Below are 27167 nucleotides of genomic sequence, written 5' to 3' on the forward strand. Positions count from 1 at the left end.
ACCTGGATTCCTATTCCAACCTCTTGGCACTCAAGCTCCACAGGTAACCCGTAAGTTGTCCCAGAAGAAGACGTACATATGTTGGCTGTCTCTCTGCTAGGTGCTGATGGACAAGACAGCATTCTCTCTAAGCTTGAGCACTGAATTTAGAAATCTGTATACAAACAGTAACACACATAACAACAAACTAAAATAACACATACCAATTGCATTTATTTATAACTTCTTTTTCAACTCTTGCAGTTCAGAAACAGATTTCACTCCCATCAGTGAGGGCTGCACTGGAGCTCCTAACGATGTCCTTCAGAGGTATTCTTTGAGGTGCATATGGTGAGAATTCCAACCAAAAGAAACAGGCAAACAAACACAAGCATTGCTGAACAAATTCTTATCTGACTAAAATGCTGGCTTGTGTTCAAAGTTTGCTTTTCCTTAGGTCAGACCAGGTGACTGGCACCCAGTAATGAGAAACATGCCCATCTGGCCTGTTCTACAGCCCTGCCCCTGCTTCATTCCCATCCTCAAGTCAGTGTGACATGGGTGTAAACACACCTCCACCTGGAGCAAACGGCTCTAGATTCTCCATTGCTTTGGCGGCCACCGCCCAGCACAAGATGGGTTGGGTTCCAAGGATTATCTTGTCAGTTTCTCTTTTGAGGGTTCTTTTTTTTTTGAGGTAACAAAACTGAGCTTTAATCTTAGCAAAACTGGACACATCCCAAGGTCAGGCCACCCAGTCCAGTTTTTCTCAGGATGTGCTGGGATACAGATGCAGAGCGTACTCGCCAGCGTAACAAGTTTCTATGGGAAAATGGAGTCCAAGATGAATTCACCCCCAGGGGAGTGAGGGAGGGTGCACAGCCTCAAGGTGTCACTGGTGGCCATTTTCACCTGGGCAGTGAAGGTCCAGGGGTGACGATGGGCTGCAGGTGGATGGCGGACCAGGTGGTGAGAGGAAGGGATAAGGCAGGAGCAGGTGAGTGAGGAGGGGGTGGGAACGCTGAGGAGCAGATGCGGAGGAAAGGTAGTGGGTGGGCGCGAGAGTTCCTTGGCATCTTGCACTCTCAGCCCTGCTGCAAACCAGCCCTGAAGTAGAACGGCGGGGTGGGGGGGGGGGAATTGGGGCCGAATCTCCTGTTCTCCTCGTGCCCCTGAACCAAGTACTACCAACGTAGGGGTGGGGGCATGAAGAGGTGCGGGCAGAAGGGGCATCTTCTCTGGTCTTCTTCGTCCCTGCTTGTCCCTCTCTAGGGACAAGATGTTTTCTACAACCGTGGTCACCATTATCTGCTGATGTTCTCTCTCTCTCTCCCTCCTCCACCCCACTCTCACACACACACACATACACACACACGTAAACACTCACCCACACATGACCCCAGGGTGATCTCCGGCAGGAGGTGAGGACTACAATGCCAGGGCCGAAGGGACAGGCAGGCCTATGAGAGGGGCCTCCCTGTGCCCCATTTTCAGGGTATGCAGCACAAAGAGGAAAAGAGAGGGGGAGGAGAGACAAGAAGCAGGAGGAGTGACCCCGCATTTGAGCATCTGCTCATTGGCAGGAAGGCCTGTAAACTAGGGGCTTTTGGTCCAGCTATGCTATGGACAGAATCAACCGTCTGCTCCAAGTCTATGAAAAGCTAGTGTTGGTTCATTCCTGGGTCCTCACCCAAGCTTCCAACACTTGCCTTATTACTGGTTCCCTGTCCACTATTCTGCAGTTCCATGTGACCATACAACAGGCTCTCACTCGCGGAGGGAGGGAGGGAGGAAGAAAGGGCAAGCTGCTGCCTTGGAGAGGTACGGACCTCACAAGCAATACACAGTGGGGGAGGTGAGGGCGCTAGGAAGTCAGTTTGGAAAAGATGCCGGTACCAAATGCACTTTTCTATTGTACTCCAGTTTTGACAGAGATCATCCTCATTGGACCCTGGGTTTTCACATTTGGATATCCATTTTAGGACAGCAGCCTATCCCTGAGAACCATACTAAAATACAGGTTTACATAAGCAAATTTTAAAGCAGGAAAAGACTTTTTTTTATTATCAAATATACTTTCATTGGGAGCCTTTTCTCCTCTAATCAGAAGTTTGAACCTCTTAACATATTTTATGCTTTTATTAGTCAATGGATTCATTCTTGTAATAAAGGCACTTTTTCCCAGAATTATACTTTCCAAAATTTACTGCTTTAAAAACTTTCTTATTTATGCTTATTTTAAACACTAAGAGTAATAAGAAAGCCTCGCTTTTTGAGGATAGAAATTCAAAGATGTTCAAAATGCCATTGTCATTGTCATTCATTTCACAGCTATTTATTGATCATCTAGTACATGCTGGGAACTCTTCTAGCCACAGAAATGCAGTAGTGAAGAATGTATTTATTATACACTCACTATAGAAAGGTGAAAGACAGAACACGAAGTACTGTGGGATTCTGAAGTAGACTGTGGTACAGACTGCACAACCTTGGGAATACACTAAAACCAGGGAACTGTACACTTAAAAGAGTGAGTTTTATGGTATGCGAATTACATCTCAAAAAAAAATCATTTTACAAAGCCCTATGGGAGTGTTCTGAAGGGAGATAATATGTACTATGTGCTTTCACATGTTAGGTATTCAATAAACGCTTTACAAAGAACACAATCAGCTGTGGTATTTAATTAAAAGAAGATTCCTACTTGAAAAAATATATATATATAATCTTGGTTATTACTGTAGTCAGCATTATCATTCTAACTATAAGTGCCCTTATAAGTCCAGCCCTGTTAAATTCATCCAAACCTTAGCTGTTTCCTTGTGTTGATCCAGGTTATGGCACAGAATAAGCTGAGCAATTGTACAAGTTCTTGTCCAATTACTCAGAAACCAGCCTCGTGCTTGATTTGAGGTTGTAGAGTCCCGACCCTAGCGTGAGGCACCTGCTCCTCCAGACCAGTTCAGCTAAGCTTTCCAACCAAAAGCATCACCACCTTTACCTTTTCTATTGTCCTAATGCTTAACGCATCTCCAGGTGAACGGATGGATACTAGAATTTGCTGTAAGCAGATCTCTATGTATCACCCACTTATGAATATGACTAACAGAATCTTATCCTTGGATGTCTTGTTCTATTGCAACATGAACTTCCTGAAATGAGGCTTATATTTTCTGTGACTAAAAACTCCTCCATGACACCACCTACGTTACTGAGACACGCCAGAAAAGCACTAAATATTGTTTTTACTTGGCTGTTTTTACCAGTTCCCTGTATTCACGTTCAGGAAGAATAATACGTACCATCATTTAGCTGCCTCTAGAATAGTTATCACATAATACGCTAAAATTACAATATTTAGAACCCTGTAATATTCTGTTAAACTACATTTTCAAGAAAAGGATACAGGTAAAACAGCAAAATGTTTTATTTTACTTTATTTACTTTCTTTATTATTTTACCTTTCACGTTATTTTACCTTCTTTAATGGAATTGTTGAAACGTCTATTACCCCTTGTGTTCTGTAACAATGTAGGGAATATAATTTAACAGATACTTTTTAATTTACAAGGTTTTTGGCCCCTCTTCTAAATAGTCCAGACTGTCGAGATTCTTGAGTTCTGTTTACTTTTTAAATGTTCTGTGTCTCCATCTGTGAACATTTCCTACCACTATCAGATGACCGTCTCTAGCAATGAGTCAACCCTCTTTTAATTTACTGCTTCTAATCTGTCGTAGGTAAAACATCACGTACGTTCATTTGTGAGTGTCACGTACGTTCATTTGTGAGTGTGTATTTGTGTGTATGTAAAGAGAGAAAAAAGAGATGAAGAAGTAAAGAATGAACAAATAGAAAATTGGAAATTCCAGGAAGCTACTTAAAACCCAACTGTTTAGAATTGTTATCCTTGGTAAGTATTAGGAGACTTTAAACTTCTACTTTAAGGAATTTTTGTGAGGTTTTCTTTAAAAAAAAATTTATAATGAGTGTATTATTGTAATTTGTATAATAAAAATTACTTTATATTATATTATTGTTTATAATATCACACATTTAAATTATATTACCCAAACACTTAAAGTAATCTGTAAATCAAGATTTACTCCCTGGGGAGGAGTGGGGGAGGAGGAGGCGGGGAGGAGAAGGAGGCAGGGAGGGGGGAGGAGGAGGGGGGGAGAGGGGGAAGAGGGAGGGAGGGCTGCTTTGGGAGGAATCTCCTGAGAATAAAAATGCAAGGTTAGTGGGTGGCCTGGGGGGGTGGGGTTCAGAGATTTTGCACTGACCTCCTGGTTTCAAATTCCATCTCTGATACCTACCAGCTATTAGATTTTTAATAAGTCCTACTTACTTAGTATTCCTATTATAAATAATACTTTATTCACTGAGCCCTAGCATGTACCCAGGAACTCTTCCTGGTGCTTTACAAACATTATCTTATTTAACCTTTACAACATCTGATGAAGCAGCCCTGGCAGTACCCAAACCGAGGTTCCAGGCAGGTCCCAAGCAGTAAATGTCCAGACAGGTGGGCGACGCAGCTTCCCTACCAAGTTATTTGATCTCTCTTTGGGAGCATTATTTTCTGCCTCTGCCCAACTGAAATCATAAGATTACTAATACCCATCTCATATGGATATTAAAACTAAATAAGGTAGTACATGTGGATGTCTCATAAACTCCAATGTACTTTTTACTTTTATTTTTTAATTTTATTTTACTATTTTTAAATTTTATTTATTTAATTAATTTATTTTTGGCTACATTGGGTTTTCATTGCTGTGCACGGGCTTTCTGTAGTTGCAGCGAGTGGGGGCTACTCTTTGTTGCGGTGCGCGGGCTTCTCATTGTGGTGGCTTCTCTTGTTGCAGGGCACGGGCTCTAGACGCGTGGGCTTCAGTAGTTGTGGCATGTGGGCTCAGTAGTTGTGGCTCGTGGGTTCTAGAACGCAGGCACAGTAGTTGTGGTGCACAGGCTTAGTTGCTCCGTGGCATGTGGGATCTTCCCGGACCAGGGCTCGAACCCGTGTCCCCTGCACTGGCAGGTGGATTCTTAACCACTGTGCCACCAGGGAAGCCCCCAATGTACTTTTAAAATGTCATTATTACAATAATTATCAGCATCATTGTTATGGCCTCCTCACACTTTACCCTTCCTTTCTAGTTACTGGCAGTATTTTAGGTACTGAGTTTTACGTATGTTAGGCTATACTGGTGATCAACGATACAAAATAGCTTCATTGACAATTATCAGAAAATCACCAGCATTTAAAAGATTCATTAGAAACACTAAATGGTGAGTTTTTACTTAAGCTAAAATTCTCCTTTAGAAAGAAAGTTTTAATCTTCATGAGTCAAGTAACTGACTCCAATGAAGAATTCAGATAAAATATCAAAACAGATTCCAAAAGATGAAAGAGATCAAAGGAGTATCTTGGAGAAGTGAAACCCACACCCCAAGGAGAAAGGATATCCACACACAAACAAAAATACCCTTTGAAATCACAGCTGGAAATCTGTCTTCCTCTTGGCATCTTTGTTAAGAAGCCATGTCTCTGTTATCGCACACATTAAAAAATAACATACACTCCCACAAACACATCCAGATGTTCACGAATATTCATGATGTGCTTCCAATCTGGTTTGGACATGCCCTTGATTTATTTTTGATTAAGTTCCATCAGCTTCTGCTGGGGTCCATGAGATGGATGACATTGCTGTAGCACAAATTTTGAACATCTTCATATTCTAAATAATTGCAGAAGGTCTCTCAAACTATCCCTTAGAAATAAATGATTTATGCACAAACCTCAGAATAACCAAAGACAGAGAAATTGGTTTACTCCTGAACCCAAATTCTAAGACCACTTCTACAGTTGATCAATTAAGCCTCCACTTCTAAAACAAAGGTTGACATGGGGGATGGGGGGGAGGGCAAAAAACTAGAATCTGATGTCCTTTTTCAAGTAATACAGTGAGACTTGAAAGGAAAGGCAACAGACATGCTCTGAAGTTACTAAGATGTATTTTCCAGTCACCAAGTTACTCTGTGTCCTTCCAAACACCAAATGGTTGAAAAGCCAGAAAGACCAACTGAACCAACTGCATAGAACAAAGTAGCTCAACATTTTACCATCTTGCTTTCTTCCATTTGAAATAAAATTCTCGAAACTTCCAAATGGGGAAAAAAAAAAAAGGCAGCTCCAAATCAAAAACTACTGCTGAAACCGGTGTAATAATCTTCTCAAAACAGGTGGCCAGAGAAAGGTCCAGTCAATATACTTGGTGTTCCGGAGCCCAGTTCTTTCTGTCCTTAGTCATTTCAGTTGGTTCACAGGAGCTGTGGTGAGAGATCCCCCTAATATATGGACCTAGTCTAGGGCATTCCCTGGCGGTCCAGTGGTTAGGGCTTGGCACTCTCACTTCCGGGGCCCAGGTTCAGTCCCAGGTTGGAGAACTAAGATCCCGCAGTGGCTAAAAACAAATAAAATAAAATAAAATACGGACCTAGTCTACAGCCATACCACCCTGATCACGCCCCATCTTATCTGATAAAATGTGGACCTATAAGGTCAGAAGGCCAACGTGAGGTGTGTGTTCTGACACCCAGAGAAGGCTCAACACTCTGCTCCAGGTGACCTCCTGTCCGGGGCCTGCTCACATCTGCGTAATCCCATTCCAGACCCAACCCTTGCCATTTCAACCAAGCTGGGCCTTGGAGGACAGGAGGATCAACCACTTGGCCTGGGCCACTCAGCCTCCGCCGAGGATCTCAAACTTAGACCTTTGACAATAACAAAAAACACTGTAGATACAGCTACAGAAACCCATTCTTAGGGCCTGAAAATAAGGAAACATTCATCACACTCCTTTACCTTTTGTCTCGAGACCATACTGCCTCTAGTGTGCCACAAATTAGCATGTTTAAGTTTAAGGTTAAGTTTAAGCCTATAATTAGCTTGTGATTAGCATAAATAAATTACACTGTAATCTTCCACGTTAAAAGTGTTTAATTGTTAAATGTAGACATTGAGATCACACTATACTTTTGGTAACCTGGTTTTAATATTCCAGGGCTCCAAAATGCGCCTGGCCTGGGCCTCACTTAACTTTGAAAGGTCCCGATTCCAAAAACAGGGACACCCCTTTCCCCTCCAAGCCCAGATTCTGCCATCAAAAAGTGGCCTCTTTAATTTCTTGGCTTTTTTCCCCAATTATTGTCAATTTGATTAACATCTAGGAATGCTCTCTGTTGTATGTAAATGAAAACAGCTACAAAGCTCAGACTTTTTTCCCTTTCTGGCAAGCATTTATACTTTGAGCAGAATGCCATTTTGGTGTTTAATCCCCCGGGCACATTGTGTTTATAAATGCAAACAAACAAAAATCAGTCATTTCTGAATGCTCAGGGGCAAAACCAGAAAAACAAGCTGATGTTGCTGATTCCTATTCGAAAAGTCTGATGAAGACAGCTCAACTATTCTATCACACATAGCACATCTCATCTGTCCGTCTCCATAATGGTAGGAGCCGTCTACAAAGAGGATGGAAGCATACCTAAATTGATCCTAAGTATAATAAAAATCTTCTTAATTATGAGAGGTACGGGATGCCAAGATCAAATCTGGCAGCCCAGAGACCTATTCATATTTATGTCCATGTTAACGTGGTGCAACGAACAAAACAATGCTAAGTTGGGACTGGGCATTTGACTACAAATGGGACTTTGTCTGAGGAGCCCAAGCAGAGAACTGTATTACCATCTGGCTTAAGACATAAAGCCTCAGTGTATTTTGACATCAAGTGTGTAAATCCCACAGCAGAATGTGGTTCAGACTCAACTGTCTAAGGCCCATGTTTCTGACTGCAATCTGCAAATCAACAGTAGCCCAAAGCTAGCAAATAATGTCCATTAAGACAAAACAAAAGCAAATGCCCTGGTGCAACAGTTGGGCTTTAGCATTTAGCAGTTGAATATTCAAAGTCAGGACAATTTGCAACACAGCTCACATATTTATCCTGGGGGTGAGAATAAGAATTCAGGTAGCCTCCTGGGGCAGCCAGTGTTCCCTAAGCACTCAGGTGGAGGCAACCCTTATCTTTTCTTGAATATCTTTTCTTGAATATTCAGGTAGCTCAAAGGTACAGGAAACCTGTTTTCCAAAGGCTTTGCAGTCTCTAGCAAATAACAAAAGAAGAGCAGTCAATAAAACAAAACAGAACTCCCCACGGAGACTGGACTAGTCTGCATGACTGGGGAAAGCCACAAGGTCACCTTAGCCCAGCCGGTCAACTATTGCGAAATGGTAATTATTTTTGTTTTGTCTTGTGAATGGTGATGAATCAGAGCAACGTTCTATCTTTTTATATCATTAATGATCCAAGGACCTGTGAAAGGACAGCATGTATCTTTTCTCTGCACACCTGTTTATGCCTTAGGTTCCAGCCCTAGTAAACTTCTCTCAGTGGCCCATAAAAGCCACATTTTCTCTCATTTTTGACCTTTTCACTAACTGTGACCTCTGCTTTAAATTACTCTGCACTGTCTACACCTCGCTTCCCAACCAGATTAATCTTCTGTGTTTCCTTACAGTTGAGCTTGGATATCACCTCCTCCAGGAAGTCTTCTTTGATATTCCTAAACTGGGTCAGGGGCTCTCTTGTGTACTCCTGCAGGGCATTTTGATAGTCTGATTAGGGAATTCCCTGCCAGTCCAGTGGTTAGGAGTTGGCACTTTCACTGCTGTGGGCTGGGGTTTGATCCCTGATCAGGGAACTAAGATTTCACAAGCTGCGCAGTGTGGCCAAAAAAAAAAAAAAAAAAAAAAAAGGTCTGCTTACTTGTCTAAAGCCCCCACTAAACTGTGACATCTTTGTGGATGGGGAACACATCTTTACCTGTATTTCTGGAATGACAACATCTCAGATGCTTGATGCTCATTTAATAGTTTTAAATAATTACATACACAAATGAATTCAACAAATACTTACTGAGCACCTGTTATGTGCCATGCACTGTTCTCCATGCTGGAGTACAGAAAGGACCAAAACAGACTGACAAAAATGCCTGTCCTCAAACTAGGATTTCCTGGGAAGGGATATGAGGGAACTTTGTGGGGTGTCCTGCATCATGCTGGGGTGTGGATAACCTGCCTATATCCACTTGACAAAACTGGATAGCTAAGATGCAAGCATTTCAATATGTAAATTTTACCTCACAAAGAACTTTAAAAAAATAATAATTAAGCAGGCGTGAAGGGGCTTCCCTGGTGGTGCAGTGGTTAAGAATCCGCCTGCCAATGCAGGGGACACAGGTTCGAGCCCTGGTCCAGGAAGGTCCCACGTGCCGCGGAGCAACTAAGCCCATGTGCCACAACTACTGAGCCTGCGCTCTAGAACCCAAGAGCCACAACTACTGAGCCTGTGCTCTAGAGCCCGTGTTCCGCAATAAGAGAAGCCACCACAGTGAGAAGCCCGCGCACAGCAACGAATACCCAGTGCAGCCAGAAATAAATAAATAAAAATAAATAAATAAAAAAGCAGGCGTGAAGAGTAAAGATGAAGTGAGAATGGCAGGATGCTGGTAACTGTTGAAGCTGGGTAAGAGGCACAGGAAGTTTGTTATAGTATGCTGTTTATAAATGTTTGATATTTCCCAAAATAAAAGCTAAAAGAAACCTCTGCACTCAGGTGAGTAAATATTAATGAAGTACAAATAACAGATACTCCTGCATCATGACAGGAGCTTTTGAACCAGGAATAGAAAGGAAGGAAGAGAAATGAACAGTTATAGGTCACTTACAATGAGGGACCAGGCATACTTATAGCAGTTTTCTCATTTAATCCTTGTAACAACTTTATATTTTTACCCCATTTTATAGATGGGGGAACTGAAGCTTAGAAAGGTTACACAACTTGCCAGTTACGTACAACAGCCAGAATTTGAACCCAAGTCTTCCTGACTCCCCCAGTCTCCTTCCATCATGTTTCTCACACCCTTTTGCCACTGCGACAATCGCCGAGGCCAGGACTCCAGCTTGGGCGTGGGGTGGGAGTGGTAGGGTCTGAAGAAGCCCCAAGAATCACCCCTAGTCACACCAGACACCACTCTTACTGCCTCCTACCTTTGTCCAGAATTATACCTCAAAAGATTAAATTACGAAAATTGCTAGGAACAATAATTATGCCCCAGAATCATTCCTACACCCTCGGCAATGGTTCTGATATCACATTTCTCTGTGATAATATGTAACAGTCTCAGTCCTCGAAGACCTGGGTGAGTCCTGCCTGGGCTCCTGGCTCTTGAGGCCCACACAGGTGTGTTAACAGTTTGGCACAAACTGTAAGTCACCTGTAAGTGGCACAGAGATCCTGTAAGTGGTGACTTCTCTGTCAAGACTGTGATACACCAACCACTGTACAAACTTGTTTCTGCCAACATCCAAGCAGACTCAGCCGCAAAGATGCCGAGGAAGCGGACATGGCCGGTAATAAGAGGCTGCCTTGCATGTGTCCCTCTCCTGGCCATGGTGTCACTCTGACAGATGTCAGACTTAGCATCACTAGACATGGGCCCATTATGGACTTGGAAAGCTGCTGTCATTTCCAAACGCAGCTTCTCACAGCCAAAAAAACACACAGTGCTCAGGGATGTGCCCAAATGTATGGAAATATGGGCAACTTCCCTGCTGTTCCCAACCACTAATGTCCTAATCCCCAGCAGAGGCAAGGGCTGTGGTCCAAACACACGGCTCCTTTAGGGCCCACTTGGTGCTAAATAAAAACTCTCATGACAGTTATAAATCTCAATCATAATCCGTGCTTATGCTGTTGAATTTTCACCCATCTGTACTCCCTCTGTTACCTTCATCTAAACTAACTGGCCCCCAAAACTCTTCATCAAATAAGGGCTTTATTCCAGTCAGGGGCCAGGTGATTAGGTCCTGGAGAAGTAGTTTGATATCCAGTCCCAAATCAGAACCTTTTATTTTTCAGGGTTAAGTCAAGCATCTCTGTGGGCAGGGTGACTTTTTGGCTTGTTTGTTCTCCAATTGACATGTAATTAGCTCTTAAAGACACTGCATTTTTGGACTTTTTAAAGCCAAACATCAATATCCAAATATCTATTCTGTCTATAGAACATTTCCTCAATCTCCCAAATTCACCCATAGGATGTGAAATGAAACAAACCCATAAAACCAATTTAAACCATCACCCCAAACTCTCTGCCCTCAAAGCTGTCTCTAATGACTTTTTCTACAGCAGATACAACAAACTTAATGCTATTGTTTTCCCTATAAATTGTTTTATGTTCCTAACATGTTACTATTTCCTCTTAGTGCTTTCGGGGGATTATTTCCTCCCCAAGTCATCTCATTTCTGCTTTTTTTTTTTTTCCTTTTTGGCTGAGCTGCACCACATGCAGGATCTTAGTTCCCTGGCCAGGGATCAAACCCGTGCCCCCTGCAGGGGAAGCACAGAGTCCTAACCACTGAACCGCCAGGGAAGTCCCTCACTTCTGCTTTTGACAGGGCTGCCCACTAGCACAGAAAACAAGTATTAAGCTGCAGGTCCTCAGACCCCAAGCTGCCCCAAAAGCCTAGCATGCAAGAAGTTTGCCTACTTGTCTGAAGGCAGAATTCGCAATCTAGAAATACAGGTAAATTCTGATGCAATAAAAAGTGGCGTTACGAAAAAAAAAAAAGTAGCATTACGGACTGAAAGTTGCAGCTTTTCAAGAAAATAAGTTCCCATCAGAACTCAATCTGTGATGAGCTAACCACTGTGAGAGGGAACTTTCCCTAAGTCGCCAGTGTTGCAAGCATGGCCTCAATGATGACCTTAAACAACCTCTAACTTCTGGACTCCTGAGCCGTGTGAAGGACCAAGACCATCTAACTTGGTCTTCAATACTTGCCTGGAATCTCATAGAAAGGGAACTGAATACGCTGACTTGGGATCTTACTTGTCTCACTAACTACACTTTAAAGGATGAAGAGAGTTTCCAGCTAGCTCCCATCAATTGTATCCACCACCACATTCCTGCACCTTTGATGAGAAGTAATTTAGCTCATGCAGTGTTTTCTCCCCACACTGTCTTTTGCCAAAGCTCTGGAACAGAGCACACCAAATTAGGCCTCTCTGTCTAAATGGGAAGAAGTTATTTATTCCACTTCCAGGCAGGCTTCCTTTTCTACCAAGAAGCTGCTTTCCAACGTACCCAAACACTGTGGAATGACTATGGTAACCCCAACTCTTAACCAGCTAGAATGTGGGGAAGAGCAGTTGAGCATCGTATCAAGGATCACCTGTCAATTCACAGCCATCATTTCCTTGCATGGTGAAATGTCCAAGGAAGCCACAGAGTATCCTATTATTCAAGGTCGAAATGGCAACATTCAAGAACTCAGTGCAATAATGAAGTTGCTGTTTGGCTGCAACCTTGCCAAAAAAAAAAGGCACTAACTGTGCCCCCCCAGGAGAGCCTAATTAATTTTAACAGTCTTTCGCCACATGAGAATACTTTCGTAAAAGAAAGGAATAATGCCCCTCCCCACCCCCTTCACACATGCCAGGGGACAAAGTCACAGGAAAGAAGCCCTTGGCAACAATGACGCCCATGTGCCTGCCTGGGCCAGGGCGTCAGGCTCCTGGAGTGATGGCTTTCTGCCCCCAACGGATGCTTCTCAGCCTTAATCGATTCCATTATACTAACTCCTACCCATGTTGAACACTAAATCAGTGAACAAAAAGGAAAAAGGATCAATAGTTATTTGACAGTTATGACATAAGAAATCTTCACGTGGACTGAGTTAAGGAAAGAAATGAAACTGCATAAGAGCACCAGCATCTTACTTAGAGTGGAAGTGAATGATGTCTACTTATGGAATATATAGCAGCGGTGCCTAAACCATTTGGTGGGTCCCTTATCCAATAGGTTTTTTCAAACATAAAAGGAATTTTTTTTTTAATTTTTTTTTGAGGACTCTTCATACTGGTTTTTTTTTTAAATTTATTTATTTATTTTATATATATTTTTGCTGTGTTGGGTCTTCGTTTCTGTGCGAAGGCTTTCTCTAGTTGTGGCAAGCAGGGGCCACTCTTCATCGCGGTGCGTGGGCCTCTCACTATCGCGGCCTCTCTCTTGTTGCGGAGCACAGGCTCCAGACGCGCAGGCTCAGTAGTTGTGGCGCACGGGCTTAGTTGCTCCGCGGCATGTGGGATCTTCCTGGACCAGGGCTCGAAACTGTGTCCCCTGCATTAGCTGGCGGATTCTCAACAACTGCGCCACCAGGGAAGCCCCAAAAGGAATTATTAATAAAAGAATTATCTGTTCCGAGTTACTAATTTTTTCATCTCTACTCGAAGTAGATTTATGGAAAATCACAAAATAAATAAGGATTCAATTGAATCAGTAGTTTTCAAACATTTTTTTAAAGGCAGAGGTACTGTTACTCAGAAAAGATCCACGTAGTCCCCTAATACATAAAAGATGCTTAAAAAGGAGCTGGTCCAGGGCTTCCCTGGTGGCGCAGTGGTTGAGAGTCCACATGCCGATGCAGGGGACACGGGTTCGTGCCCCGGTCCGGGAAGATCCCACATGCCGCGGAGCGGCTGGGCCCGTGAGCCATGGCTGCTGAGCCTGCGCGTCCGGAGCCTGTGCTCCGCAACGGGAGAGGCCACAACAGTGAGAGGCCCGCGTACCGCAAAAAAAAAAAAAAAAAAAAAAAAAAAGGAGCTGATCCAGATAAGGAAACACGGAGTGTTGAGCCTTTTCTTCTGCCTCTCATTCCTAAAATGGTCTTAAGGTCACCACAATGAAACAGAACTTGAGAAGCACTGAACCAAAATGAACCCAAGACCTATATAGCAAATTTAAATTAATACATGCAGAAGTTTCGGTAAGATACTTTCTAGTAAATGTACAACACGGAAATACCAGCACACATATAGATTATATAGACCTAAACTCTGTATTTACTGTTTATCACATGGAACTTCAAATGCTCCACTAATCATACACATAGAAGTCTTTATAAAACAGCCAAATGAATTTCAATGCACCTGCGAGAAGAGTTGTGTCTTCCTTGGTTATCTTGGTAAAATCATGAAAAATGGTGATTTCAAAGAGGTCTTAGCAACATGGAAGAACTATAATAAAATGTTAAGTAAAAAAGCAAGAATTACATTGCTGATGTAAAAATGCCCAGAAAAACACGGAACGGAGACTTGCTAAAACATCAATATGGTTATTGCTAGGTGAGAAATTAGGGTGGTTTCTTGTTCCTTTAAATTTTATTTTGTTGAAAACAAAAAGAAGAAAACAAAGAAGGAAGGAGACAAGGAAAGAACTAGCCGAGACCTCCTCCTTTGGGCTGAGAGTCATTAAAAATGTAGCGCATACCGGTCATCAGTAAAAACATCCTTTCCCCTTAAGCTAAAAAAAATTAAAATTCAAATGCAATCTTTTAATGAATACAAAAATTTGATCATTATTGCCCCAACTAATACTCATGCAGTCTGACAGCCACAGACCTGGGTTAATCCTTTCAGGATCTGAATGTTTTATCTCAAACGAGTGCAGCAGCCTGCAGAGTAATAACGCACGCACAACCGTGAGAGGGATGAAGGAGGGGATGCTGGACCAGAAGCAGCCCGGCTGGGCAGGAACACATTCCCAGTGCCCCACTCACCACATCCAGGTCCTGGGAAACCCGCCGTTTCCGCAGCTCCTCCATCCTCTCGCACACGTCGGAGAAACACGTATTGTAATAATCTGCATACTGTTGCGCCAGGTCATCGATGTTTCCCAGGGAGCCGTCCTGAGGGTGAGGAGGGCGGGGGACGAAACGGGAAGAGAACAAAGGCGATCAGTCCACCTGCAAACGCCCCCCACCATCTAGTCTTCCTCTATGCAGCACTTATACTAATAACAGCTGGCATTTGTTCAGTGGTGGACGTGTGCCAGGCTAAATTTTACATGCGACATCACCTAATGCTGAGGACAGCCCTGGGACACAGGACCTATTTTCCTCAGTGTGTATAGATGGACAAACATCTACACACTCAAAAAAGCTGAGTGACAGCCCAAGGATTGCACGGCTACCAAGCAAAGAAGCCGGGCCTCCAACTCAGGACTGTCTGATGCCAAAGCCACGGTTTTAACCCACATCCCTGCATGCCTTGCAGGCCCAAGAAACCCCTGGGAAAGCCACTGTGTCAGTGTGAGGCACCCTAAAGCCCAGTCGGTGGCTGTATCAGAACCTCTGCGGAAGCATCTGAGAAACCCAGATGCCAGGACACCACTCCTGGGAATTCTGATGGGAAGCTGAGAATTCAGAAGCCAACAGGGGACGCTGCATCTGGGACACACCTGAACCATGCCTCCCATGAGACCCTCAGAAAAGTGGGGACTCTTATTCCCTACATCATTCAAGTACAGAAGCAAGAGAACAAATTCAGCTAAATAAATAAGGAAACATATCTGTCTCCACTGAGGGACGGGCCCGGAAGCTGCTCTGGAGCCCACACCCCCGAGTTCACATCCAGCTCTGCGGCCGCTTCTGGTTCGGCAGCCTTAAACATGTTTCCTAATCTCTGGCAACGCTGGGATACCTCCCCGTGAGGAGTGATGAAGTAACGTGACACACTCAGAGCTTGGTCCTTCACAGTCCTCCCAGCACATAGTAAGTGCTCAATTTACTTAGCTAGTAATAGTCACTACAAATAATGTTTCAGATTGTAGTCTTCCTTTAGGGGAACGGATTCCTAAATTCATGTTTGAACACATACACAGAGGATGACAGCAATGCTGTATACATTTGTAGGTTATGCCATTTTGTCTATTCATTCATTCATTCATTCCTTCAGAGAAGCATCTCCCCTGCCCCTTTTCACCTCCCAACAAGGTCTTTCTTTGGTATGAATAAAAGACCCTACCAAGACAACCAAGGAAAATGATTTTACCAAGATAACCAAGGAAAACACAACTCTTAGACAACCGAAAAAGTGCACACACATTTTCCCTGTGACAGACCACTGGTCAGCCCTGTCTCATAGTTATGCCAGCACACCACCCTTGTTGCACATGTCTAAGACTGCAAAGCACACTTAGACGCAGACAGGCTTTGGGAATTAAGAGATCTTCAGTGCTGGTGCTGAAATCTCTTCAGAATAGTCATCATGATCTCAAAGTTTGTTTCAAAGTTTGCAAACATCAAGTGTCAATCAAAACTGAAGATGAAACACCAATGAATGTTGAATTCTCATGCTTTAGATGTACTTCCTTTTTAGAGTTTTTGCTTCTCTGCTATTTATACCGTACTGTTTCATTTAAATTTCCTTCACGCTAACTTCCTTTGTGCTATTGAAATAAAATTACAGTATATACAACAACAAAAAAAGAGTTCTTCAAAAGCCTTTCTGCTGGGACTTCCCTGGTGGCACAGTGGTTAAGAATCTGCCTGCCAATGCAGGCGACACGGGTTCGAGCCCTGGTCCGGGAAGATCCCACCTGCCACAGAGCAACTAAGCCCACGCGCCGCAACTACTGAAGCCCGCACGCCTAGAGCCCGTGCTCCACAATAAGAGAAGTCACCGCGATGAGAAACCCCTGCACCGCAATGAAGAGTAGCGCCCGCTCACCACAAGTAGAGAAAGCCCGCACGCAGCAGTGAAGAGCCAATGCAGCCTAATTAATTAATTAATTAATTAATTATTAAAAAGGCTTTCTGCTAAAGATCTTAAGTCCCTGCTCAGGATACGTGGGTCAGAGCAAGTGACCATCTCTATCCCACTTCTGCGTTCACCAATTTCACAAAACTGACCAAGTGGGGAAACAGAATTGAACGAAATGATTATTTTTAGAAAAGATTCTTCCTTTGTTACCAATAAAATGTTCTATGCTTGAGGTAATTGCCTCAAAGTCCCCAGTACAGAGCTAGGGATGGGAAGCTCTTTACAAGAACAGTAAGATGTTTGAACGTGTCTGGGCAAAAGTCAGTCCCTCCCCTCTGAGACAACAGGCTGGATGGCCACAGTGGAGGTGGCAGGCGCTTACCCTCCCCCCAAAAAGGTTTGTTACGTTTCCAGTAGGGAAAATAAGGAGTCCAATGGAAGTCTGCTGCCAGCCTCCGAGGAAACGCACAGAGGGGATCAGCCTACCCGTCTTTGCTTTACTGCCTTTAGTAGAGGTGAGGCTCCTGACGGATTGCATCGTAAGTCGGATTACGATCCTGAGGTCTGCCCTGACTCGTCTCAACTCAACAGCACATGCCCCATGGGCCACAACATGAAAATCTACAACCTCCTGACCGGTCTTCTTGTCTCCTTCCCCATTTGGCCTCATCTGCCTTGGATCCAGTCACCAAAGTGACCTTGCAAAACAGAGATCAGACCGGGTCTCTCTCCCCTAAGAATGATCCGTGCCACACACATCACACATTCTACAAATAAACCCCAAACTTACCAGCCCGGTGGAGAAAGGGGCTGAGGCCTGCCGACGGGGAAGACCAGAGGAGCGAGAGAAGACAGGCAGCCCCTACAGTGGCCGCTCCGCCAGCCCCCATGCCACCCCCAACACCAAGAGAAAGTACTGGAAGAAACTTTAGGAAAGAGCGAGGGCGGAAGGGCTGCTCCCATGGGAGCATCTGTTCCAGCCAACGACCAGGACTATGCCAGCAAAGTGCCCAGCGCGGCAAGGGCTCCAGACCACCGCTGCCTCGGCCACCAACTACTACTTTCTCGGACTAATCAAGGCCACCTGAAAAAATTATAAAAATGATCATTTATATAGCTTTGTTCAAATTGCTTCCTTTCCTTTCTCTCTCCTCTCTCATACATCCTAGGACACCTTCAAAGCCAACTGTTCACTTCACTTCTAAAGTTTCTAGGCTTCTGGTCAAACTTTTTTTCCTAATAGTGAAACAGTTTCATTCCCTACCCCTCACTCCCAATCACTCGGAACTCCCCAAATATTTGAGGGCCTGGGAAATATCTGTTGCTCATGAGGAAGAAAGCAGCCAAAGGCAGCCAACATTTCACACCCTGCAATAACCACTCCTCACTTGATGCTCAGCAAATAGTAATTTAGAACAGGGTGGCACGGCTGCCTCTATGTTTTTTCAAATCACTTTCCAGATGTTCAGTGAGTCCCCATAATTACCACTTTCATCAGTCTTGATCATTTAAATGCCAAGAAAGACAAAATAATTTTTAAAGCGCGCGTGTGTGTGTGTATTAAGTAGGTCTTGTCTGCTATGCACAGAAAGGAATTCTTTTCCATCCCAATCACATGGAACCAAAGAACCACATGATGATTTGCTCTTTACCCGCTCCAAGTCCATGCTTTTCCAGGACTGTCTGCAGACCCCTGCGTCCTTTCTGTCCAACTTGTTCTTACTTGATATAGTACAAACCTCTTCAGTAAAAATATTCACTTCTATTAAAATATTTGCAACATTAGTCTCTAGGGAATTTAAATAATGCAGTTGATGTTTTAACAGCACCACACCTCGTACATCTTTTTTTGGGGATGTGATGTTCATGTCTGACTGAACACCCCACAATGCTAATGCCAAGAGGCATTGATGTTACAAAATAAACTTCGAAATACGTAGTATGACTTTATAAATTTTGATATTTATTATAATAAATACATTAAAATACTTAAACAGATTCCTTTTTAAACTTTTTTTTCTTTTAAGGTGTTAAAAGTTTCTGCTGTAGAGTGTATTACTTGTCTAATCTGTTTCGTTTCTTATTTTCCCCCTTTGGTTCGCATGCATTAGGCTGAAGCAACATTAGCTCTGTGTTTAGGAACTCAGAAAAATCTTATTTCCTCAGAATAGCCTTTTTAAAGTAAATTGTGAAATTTTGTGACGCATAAACTTTTTTACAAGAATTTTCCCATCACTGTCTACCAAAAAAAAAGATACATGCAAATTCAAGCTCTCTTCCCGTTTCTTATTACAAAACCAGGTCACAGCATTTTTCCATATGACCATCCATTTCACTTAATATGAACTTAATTTAAATCTGGGTCCCACTACCAGTGTCAGCTCAATGGAAGACTAACTTGTATAATTTTCCCATGAAGCCACAGCACACATTTATACCAAACACCCATCTTTTTTATACAACCAACATAAAAATATAGAGATAAGGGGCATTGTACCAACAATTCAGATCGGGTGAACTGCTGTTACAATTAAGGAGAAAAGAAACAGAGCATTGTTCTCTCAACAATTGACTTAATAGCATTTCTGAATTTTTATCCCAATGTACTTCTGTCTCTGGAAAATGTGAAAACTAAAAGTACTATGAAAACAGAGGTGTTTGTATCATTACTTTTTTGTTTTTGCTCTCTTCTTTCCCCGGATGTCATTTATGCTTTAGAATATCTTGACAAAGTTTAAGGGGAAAAAAAGAAAAAAACTTCTCTGAAAACACCAGGAGACACAATGTAATCTGTACTGCTGTATGCAGATTACATGCAAGTGAATGGAAATGAACTCCTGATCCTGCGATTTTATCTATCTATAAAGACAGAGCCCTAAGGGAAAACTCAATGTGTTGCTCTGAATCCCCAAAGTTGAGGGGAAGAAAGGGAACAAGACTCCTGGCTCATTTATTTCACACATCTCTACCTTTTCTGTCTATAATGGTAAGTACGTACATGATATATTTTATGAAATATAAATTATATGTTTTATTTCCACTGCTCACTATTGTTTGGGAGGGGGATGAAGATATATTCATATATATAAATACTTGCATCAGCCCCCTACCAGATAAATCCACTAAAAGAAATCACTACAATAAAATAAAGCCTAACTGATTTCTTGAATGACTTCACAATGCGTTCTCACTCTTAATTAGCTTGTGTAAAGATTTTGAGGTGATAAACACTTCCAGCAACCTTTCAGGTGAAGCTGCTACTACCATAAACAAGACTTTAATTCCGGTTTCCTCGTTCAGCCTCACCGAACCCGTGAGATGTCAATGTTTGCACCAGCTCTGTCATCCCATCCTGCCATATCATTCTGGAGAAATTCATTGAATATGTAATAACTGATCTCAAATATATTTCTCTGAGGTATCTCTCTCAGCATTTCTGCAGATGGTTTGAGCTGAAATACAGTCTGTCTCAGGAAAGTTTCTTACACATAACAACCAAAAACATACACCAGAGGGACAAATTAAGTCATACTGGTGGTGAGAGAGGGCTCTGGGGGCACACCCACATGGCAGGAGGCTGGAGGAGGGCTGATTTCACATCTTCCACTCTCCTCCCTCCAAAACACCGAGAACCTGCCGGAGCCCATGTCTAACTCTTGCTTTGGCAAATATGATCTTGGTGCCCGTGGCCCCCACTATCATGCATCAGTGGTCTCCAGTTAACATAAATCCCTTCCTGAAGCATGAAGAACAGCCTCACAAGCTACCAGTATTGGCGATCCCCTCCTTCCCAGCACTCTCTCAGCAGCTGCTTCCAAAGGCAGTGGTCTTCAGGGACTTCCCTGAATTAGAAGTCCCTGAAGTCCAGTGGTTAAGACTCTGCACTTCCACTGCAGGGGGCAAAGGTTCCATCCCTGGTTGGGGAAGTTCCACATGCTGCAAGGTGTGGTCAAAACATAAATAAATAAAATTAAAAATTAAAAAAATAATAAAGGCGGGACTTCCCTGGTGGTCCAGTGGTAAAGAATCCGCCTTCCAATGCAGGGGACGTGGGTTCAATCCCTGATCAGGGAACTGGGATCCCTTCCCATATGCCACGGGGCAACTAAGCCCGCGCGCCACAACTACTGAACTCACGCACCTCAATGAGAGAGCCCGCTGGCCGCAAATTACAGAGCCCAGGCAAATCCACATCTGCTTCTCATCAACTCCAACCTTGACGCCATCGGTGACCTACAAGAGAAGCTGGAGTTCTTCAGATGGCTCAGGACGCCCAGAAGATGACGGAGACCTGGCAGGACCTGGACTCGCTGGGGGTCCGGGCACCACTTCACACTAGCAAAAGGCAGATCAGTGACACCACAGGGGAGCCACCACAGTGCCCATGCCCTCCACTAACCTTCAGAGTCTGAAAAGTATGGCTACCGCTGATTCACTTCTGACTTCTGGGTTGACACAGTCCTAAGTCACCACACAGTCCTAAGACATTCTGTGACATTTGAGACCAGCATTTGTTTAGACAACATTGCATAGCACAGAAGAGTACAGAACAGAACAGGAAATGCTGGCATACATCCCATGGAGAAACAGGACTGTTTCCTGCAACATTTTTTTCAGTTATGTGTGTGTATAACTGTACCGAATCACAATGTAAAATACATCTTCCAGTGAATCTGTGGCCAAAAGTTTGAAAGTCATTGGTGGAGTCTGTCTCTCGGGCTGCACCCTAGGGGTCCTCCCACTTTTGAGTCCGTTCTAGAGCTCCGTGCACATGGGTCTCCTCGGGACTCTCTCCCTCCTCCTCAGCTTACCCCTACATGCAGATGCTCCCCAAAGGCTCTCCCTGTGTTCTCTTCTTGTGGTCCCTGCTCTCCTGGGGGAAATCTCATCTGTGGTTGAACTGATTTAAAGCCACAACAGAAGCATTTTTTCCTTCTCCTCTTCCACCCTCAGGCTCAGGGCAGCCTGCTTGACCCCAGGATACGAAAAGCCCGAGATCTTTAGCAAAAATGTTATTACCAAAATCTTATGCATGAACTAGTTATCCCTAATTATCTGCTGGGAAGGGATGTGAACAGCGTGGTTTAAACATGAACAAACTCAGTTTACAAGCCATGGAGAGGAGTAGCTACAACAAAATGGAATGAAAAGGCCTCCTCGTGGGGAGAGTGTGTGCTGGCATCTTTCACGTCACGACGATTGTCAGGTGTGATGAACAAAGTGATCAGAGCTATAAAATTATGTTTTTCAATCATCAACACCTAATGGGATACTTCATTAATTCAAATAATACTTACTGAACACCTGTGGCATTCCAGGTGCTGTGCTGGGTGCTAAGTATACAATATAAAATCAAGAAACATGAATGCTTATTATTACTGGACAGAAAAGCCAAGTATGGCTGTATTTTAAGGCAGTCATATAATTAAGTCATGGAAATTTGCTGAAGGGATTTACTAAACCGCGTGCTTAGTATAAGGTCTTTTTGGAATTAAAGGCTTTGAAAGATCCCATTCGCTGGGCTATCGGTGGCTTAAAAAGAACATTTCACAGGAACCTTCAGAACTTGAAAAGCGCAGGGAAAAGACTGGAATGTTGACAGTTGGTTCTAAAAACTTCAAGTGCAGATTCACACTTAAAATGGACATGAGGATTTAGCAGATGACAATTTTAGACTCAACTCATTTCTCCCTTCCAAACTGCCTGAGCTTAATCGAATCACAGATTCGGGAAGAACAGCAGAGTGAGCTAGTTGGGTGGGAATGAAGTCAGAATTTCAGACCAGATTCACAGATTTTGATGAGCATGAATCACACTTTGCACTTTCCCGTGCTGCCTCTGGCCCACACTCATGAGGATATGGGCATTCGCAGGCACTGCGCCAATCAAAATCTGACTGGGGGGAAAACATGATCTATGATATTCTTAGAAACCTGGAAAAGAATAGATTGATCTTAGAACAATACTGAAATTTCTGGTTAGGATGTTATTTAAATTTTGCATAACGTTTGAGTTTGCTACATTTTATGAAAATCATATTCTACTCTGGCTTTAGCAGAGAGTCAGGAGGTGTGGTGTACATAGAGTCAGACGTGCGCGTGAATCCAGTTCATTTCCGAGGACTGCTCCTGAGGGCAGTGCGACTGTGTTGTTTTTGTTTTTGTTTTAATTTTTAAATTTTTGGTTGCATTGGGTCTTCGTTGCTGCGTGTGGGCTTTCTCTAGTTGCGGCGAGCGGGGGCTACTCTTCGTTGCGGTGCGCGGGCTTCTCATCGCGGTGGCTTCTCTTGTTGCAGAGCATGGGCTCTAGGCACGCGGGCTCAGTAGCTGTGGCTCGCGGGCTCTAGAGCACAGGCTCAGTAGTTGTGGCGCACAGGCTTAGTTGCTCCACAGCATGTGGGATCTTCCCGGACCAGGGCTCGAACCCGTGTCCCCTGCACTGGCAGGTGGACTCTCAACCACTGCGCCACCAGGGAAGCCCAGTGCGACTGTTAAGTGATATTTGGACGTCCTGGTGACCTGATCAAACTGAAGGCATCATGCTTATCACCCACCATTCAGTGTTGTAAGTGCTAGTGTTGATTAAATTCTTTCTTGGTGATGCTGCCAAAATTCCACATTTTTAAGAACTGGCAGGTCCTTGGTGGTCCAGTGGGTAAGACTCCATGCTCCCAATGAAGGCAGCCCGGGTTCAATCCCTGGACGGGGAACTAGATCCCGCATGCGAGCTGCAACTAAGAAGCCCACATGACGCAACTAAAGATCCCATGTGCCACAACTAAGACCTGGAGCAGCCTAAATAAATAAATATTAAAAAATAAAAGAAAAAGAAGAACTGGCAGGTAATACCTAAAGAGTGTTATCAATAAAAATTCACATGACTTACAAACCTGAGGATACTGAACGTGTGGCCCATTACCAAAAAACTTTGTAGCCCTTAACTTGTATTTTGATAACTCTTAAAACTCTTTCTTCATCTCCTTAGCTGTAGACAAATGCCTATGCCTATTCTTCCTACATATTCATATTCCAAACTCTCCATCCCCACCAAACTTTCATTCTGGATTCCAGTAGTCCAGAGATCAGCATCAACCCATTTGATCCGTGCCAACATTCTCAGAGTCATTCACTTATCCCCAAAGTTAAGAGGTCACTAGGTCTTATAATGTGTCATAAATAAGTGCTAATATAATATTTCTTCTCCAATATCTCTCAATGTCTCAAATGTCTCAAAGTATTTCTCCATCCTAATCCTAGCAGTGTTTCAAGACATCAACCAAGGTTCCCAGCTGTTCACCCCCTCCCCAATCCCATCTCATTTACGACCCACTCTATACCCCATGCCCACTGTAACTTTCAAAATATAAATCTTGAAAACTATAAACGTCTCCTAGTGAAGGTGTGACAAAGTCAGTCTGCTGCTGACAATACAAAAGCCTTTCCATTTGTACTCTGTCTGCCTTTCTAGACCCCCACCTGTGGCTCCACCTCCCCCATCCATGTACCAGTTTTGGCCAGATCAAACTACAAGCACCACTACATCATCCCCGCTCCCCCCCATACTATTTCTTCTGCCTGGAACACCCTTCTTTCATGCCACTGACCCTGCAGAGAGCAGCCCATCCTTCGCAACTGCACCTGACCTTCCCACTGCATAAGCATAAATCACACATTCCCCATGAGGTCTGCGATTTGCTTCAAAGTCATGGGGGGAGGGGAGAGGAGTATAGAAACAAGATTAGCCATGATTGATAACTGTAGTGCTGGCATATGGGTGTTCTTTAAAATATACTCTCTACTTTGGTATGTAGTTGAACTTTTCCATTTTAAGACATTTTTAAAAAGTGACTCTCGCTCATTTACATGGTGCTTGTCCCCAGCACACTTTAAAGTCCTTGAAAGTTGAATCTGGGTCTTATTTTTGCAACCTCAGTCCCTAACACCATGACAACACCTGACACTTGGCAATGACTTGAGAAATATCTATCGAATATACGAATGAATGAAAGAGGGAAGGAAGGAATAAACAAAAGTTAGTAGAATGATCTCTCCCCTTCCTGAGGGTGCCGGATAACGATAACATTCATTCTGTAACTATGCGATGACATTCCATCCACCAAACCAGCATGTCACATATAATGGTGACCCTTCACAGGCTCAGTCTCCCTGCCCCCACCAACCTTACAACAGCAATTCGCTCTAATGGGTAAAACATTCAAACACGGAATATGTCATTAGAAACAATGACAAATGAACTGACTGAGGGTGTGGGAACAATAAAGGTAACTCCTCTGACTCAGGGGATGGCCTAACCTGTTCCCAGAGAAAAAGCTCCTGGGGTTGGCTGACGGATCAGTGCAGAGGTGTGGCAGGACAGGGGCCAAGAGACAGAAGAGAACCTAGGTTTGAAGATTCTTCATGTATAGGAATTAATGATTCCTAATAATCTCCACTTAATGTTGATAATTCTCAATATGTTAAGGGTCATAGATCTTGGAAGAATCCCATGGAAATTTTTTATCCCTAGAAGATTTAGGACAAAATTTCTTGGTGCAATGGGCTTCAAGGTCTAAAGGTTCAAGATTAAAGTCTCACATTCTTCTCTATCCTGACAGAAAAAGCAATTAAAGTGTTTAGAATTAGTGTAGTATAGGGAACTCTACTCAATGCTCTGCAATGACCTGTATGGAAAAGACTCTAAAAAAAGAGTGAATATATGTATATGTATAACTGATTCCCTTTGCTGTATACCTGAAACTAACACAACATGGTAAGTCAACTGTACAACAATAAATTTTTTTTAAAAGAGGTGTTTGGAAACAAAGAGAGTGCCTTCCTTAAAAAGGCACTGAACACACCCGGAACTTTTCTGGTTGAATCCTCTGCATTAAGCTCCCGTCAGGGAAACCAGTAGGAAAAACACACCTGGAATGCAACTGGCTCGGGTGCTGTAAGAAAGCAAATACCAGAGCAATGCTGTGGCCTCTGAAACATGCATATTCCCTTTTTTTTTCTTTTAAATAAATTTATTTATTTTATTTTTATTCTTGGCTGCACTGGGTCTTCGTTGCTGCGCACAGGCTTACTCTAGTTGCCTAGAGAATAAGCCCTGCATATTCCCATTATGGGACTGAGCTATCGTGAGCTGAAGAGATACCTGTTTGTTCCTATTTACTGGAGATGATTTTAGGGTCTTTCGCTCATGTGACACCAACTGAGTGGTTTCTTTCCAAAGTCAGGGAGAAACCAGTTCACCCACTGCCCTGGAAAAACTCCCAGTGGTCCCCAAACAACTCTTCACCACACACCTAGCCCCCTCCCAGAACATTTCCTGACTTAGCTTCTGACATTTGCTCTTCTGACCAGCTCCTTGATCTCCAAGACACACACAATAGCAATCAGGGCACTAAGGACTTCATTGAGGACTCAAAGGCCTGCTTGTGAATGTGAATGTCGGGTGAACACACAAAATCTGGCTTCATTCTGTACCACATTCTGACCTTTCACGTATAGGAATAATCAGATTTAAAGACAAAATTACTGCTCTCGTTCCGGGCACATGCGTGAGTATCACTGTATCTACGTATCTGTCCATCTACGAATGTAACCACATAAAATATTACATGACATGACAGCCATACTTTTACTTCAATTTTGGGGGAAGACAAGTTCTTCCTTAACTACATCATTTCCCCTCAAGATGATTTCAATTTTCATCATAAAAGACTTTCATGTTCGCCAAGAATATAATGTGAAAATGCTCTGAAAAAGCATCTTAAGCACATGGATCTGTTCTTACTCTTAGATTAAAAACATCTTGAAAGTTGACAGTGAAGACGATTTGCTTTCTACCGCATTCTATACATGGTTACAATGAAAACTTGACGGGCTTCTTAGGAACTAAGTGAAACAACAACAAAAATCTAAGATGAATTGACACCATTCTAACTAAGCCAATTATCACAAGAATGAAAATATTCAATTTGCTCACAAGCTGAGAACTTACTAACATCACCACTGGCTTTTTCATGACACCCGCAGTTTAAATTCCTAACATATAGTTTTCTTTTTTTTGGCTGCATTGGGTCTTCGTGGCTGCGCCCGAGCTACCTCTAGTTGCGGCGAGCAGGGGCTCCTCTTCGTTGCGGAGCACGGGCTCTAGGTGCATGGGCTTCAGTAGCTGCAGCTCGTGGGCTCTAGAGCTCAGGCTCAGTAGTTGTGGCGCACAGGCTTAGTTGTTCCGCGGCATGTGGGATCCTCCTGGAACAGGGCTTGAATCCGTGTCCCCTGCGTTGGCAGGCGGATTCTCAACCACTGTGCCACCAGGGAAGCCCTGATGTATACTTTTTTAAAAGAGTAATTCCTTTCATCAAAGAATTAACATTTTTCCTCACACCTGTCAGAATGGCCATCATCAAAAAGAACACAAATAACAAATGCTGGTGAGGATGTGGAGAAAAAGGAAGCCTCATACACTGCTGGTGGGAAGGTAAACTGGTGCAGCCGCTGTGGAAA

General features: G+C 43.3%; 1 protein-coding gene across 8 annotated transcripts in view; it reads right to left on the reverse strand.

The window, feature by feature from the left end:
- Positions 1-27167, reverse strand: part of SASH1 (SAM and SH3 domain containing 1) — a 324331-nt gene that overhangs the window by 132917 nt on the left and 164247 nt on the right. For 3 of the 8 annotated variants that reach the window (XM_060168292.1, XM_060168294.1, XM_060168290.1), the window contains exon 2: positions 14670-14798. The exons of 2 other annotated variants lie outside the window; for them this stretch is intronic. In XM_060168292.1, the coding sequence (XP_060024275.1) occupies positions 14670-14798 (129 nt within the window). Of the gene's footprint in view, positions 1-203; positions 349-14669; positions 14799-20794; positions 20838-27167 lie in introns of those variants that run through there. 3 more of the 8 variants (XM_060168296.1, XM_060168291.1, XM_060168295.1) reach the window with 3 other exon arrangements.

Source organism: Lagenorhynchus albirostris, chromosome 12 (genome assembly GCF_949774975.1).
Source record: "Lagenorhynchus albirostris chromosome 12, mLagAlb1.1, whole genome shotgun sequence".
Taxonomy (NCBI): domain Eukaryota; kingdom Metazoa; phylum Chordata; class Mammalia; order Artiodactyla; family Delphinidae; genus Lagenorhynchus; species Lagenorhynchus albirostris.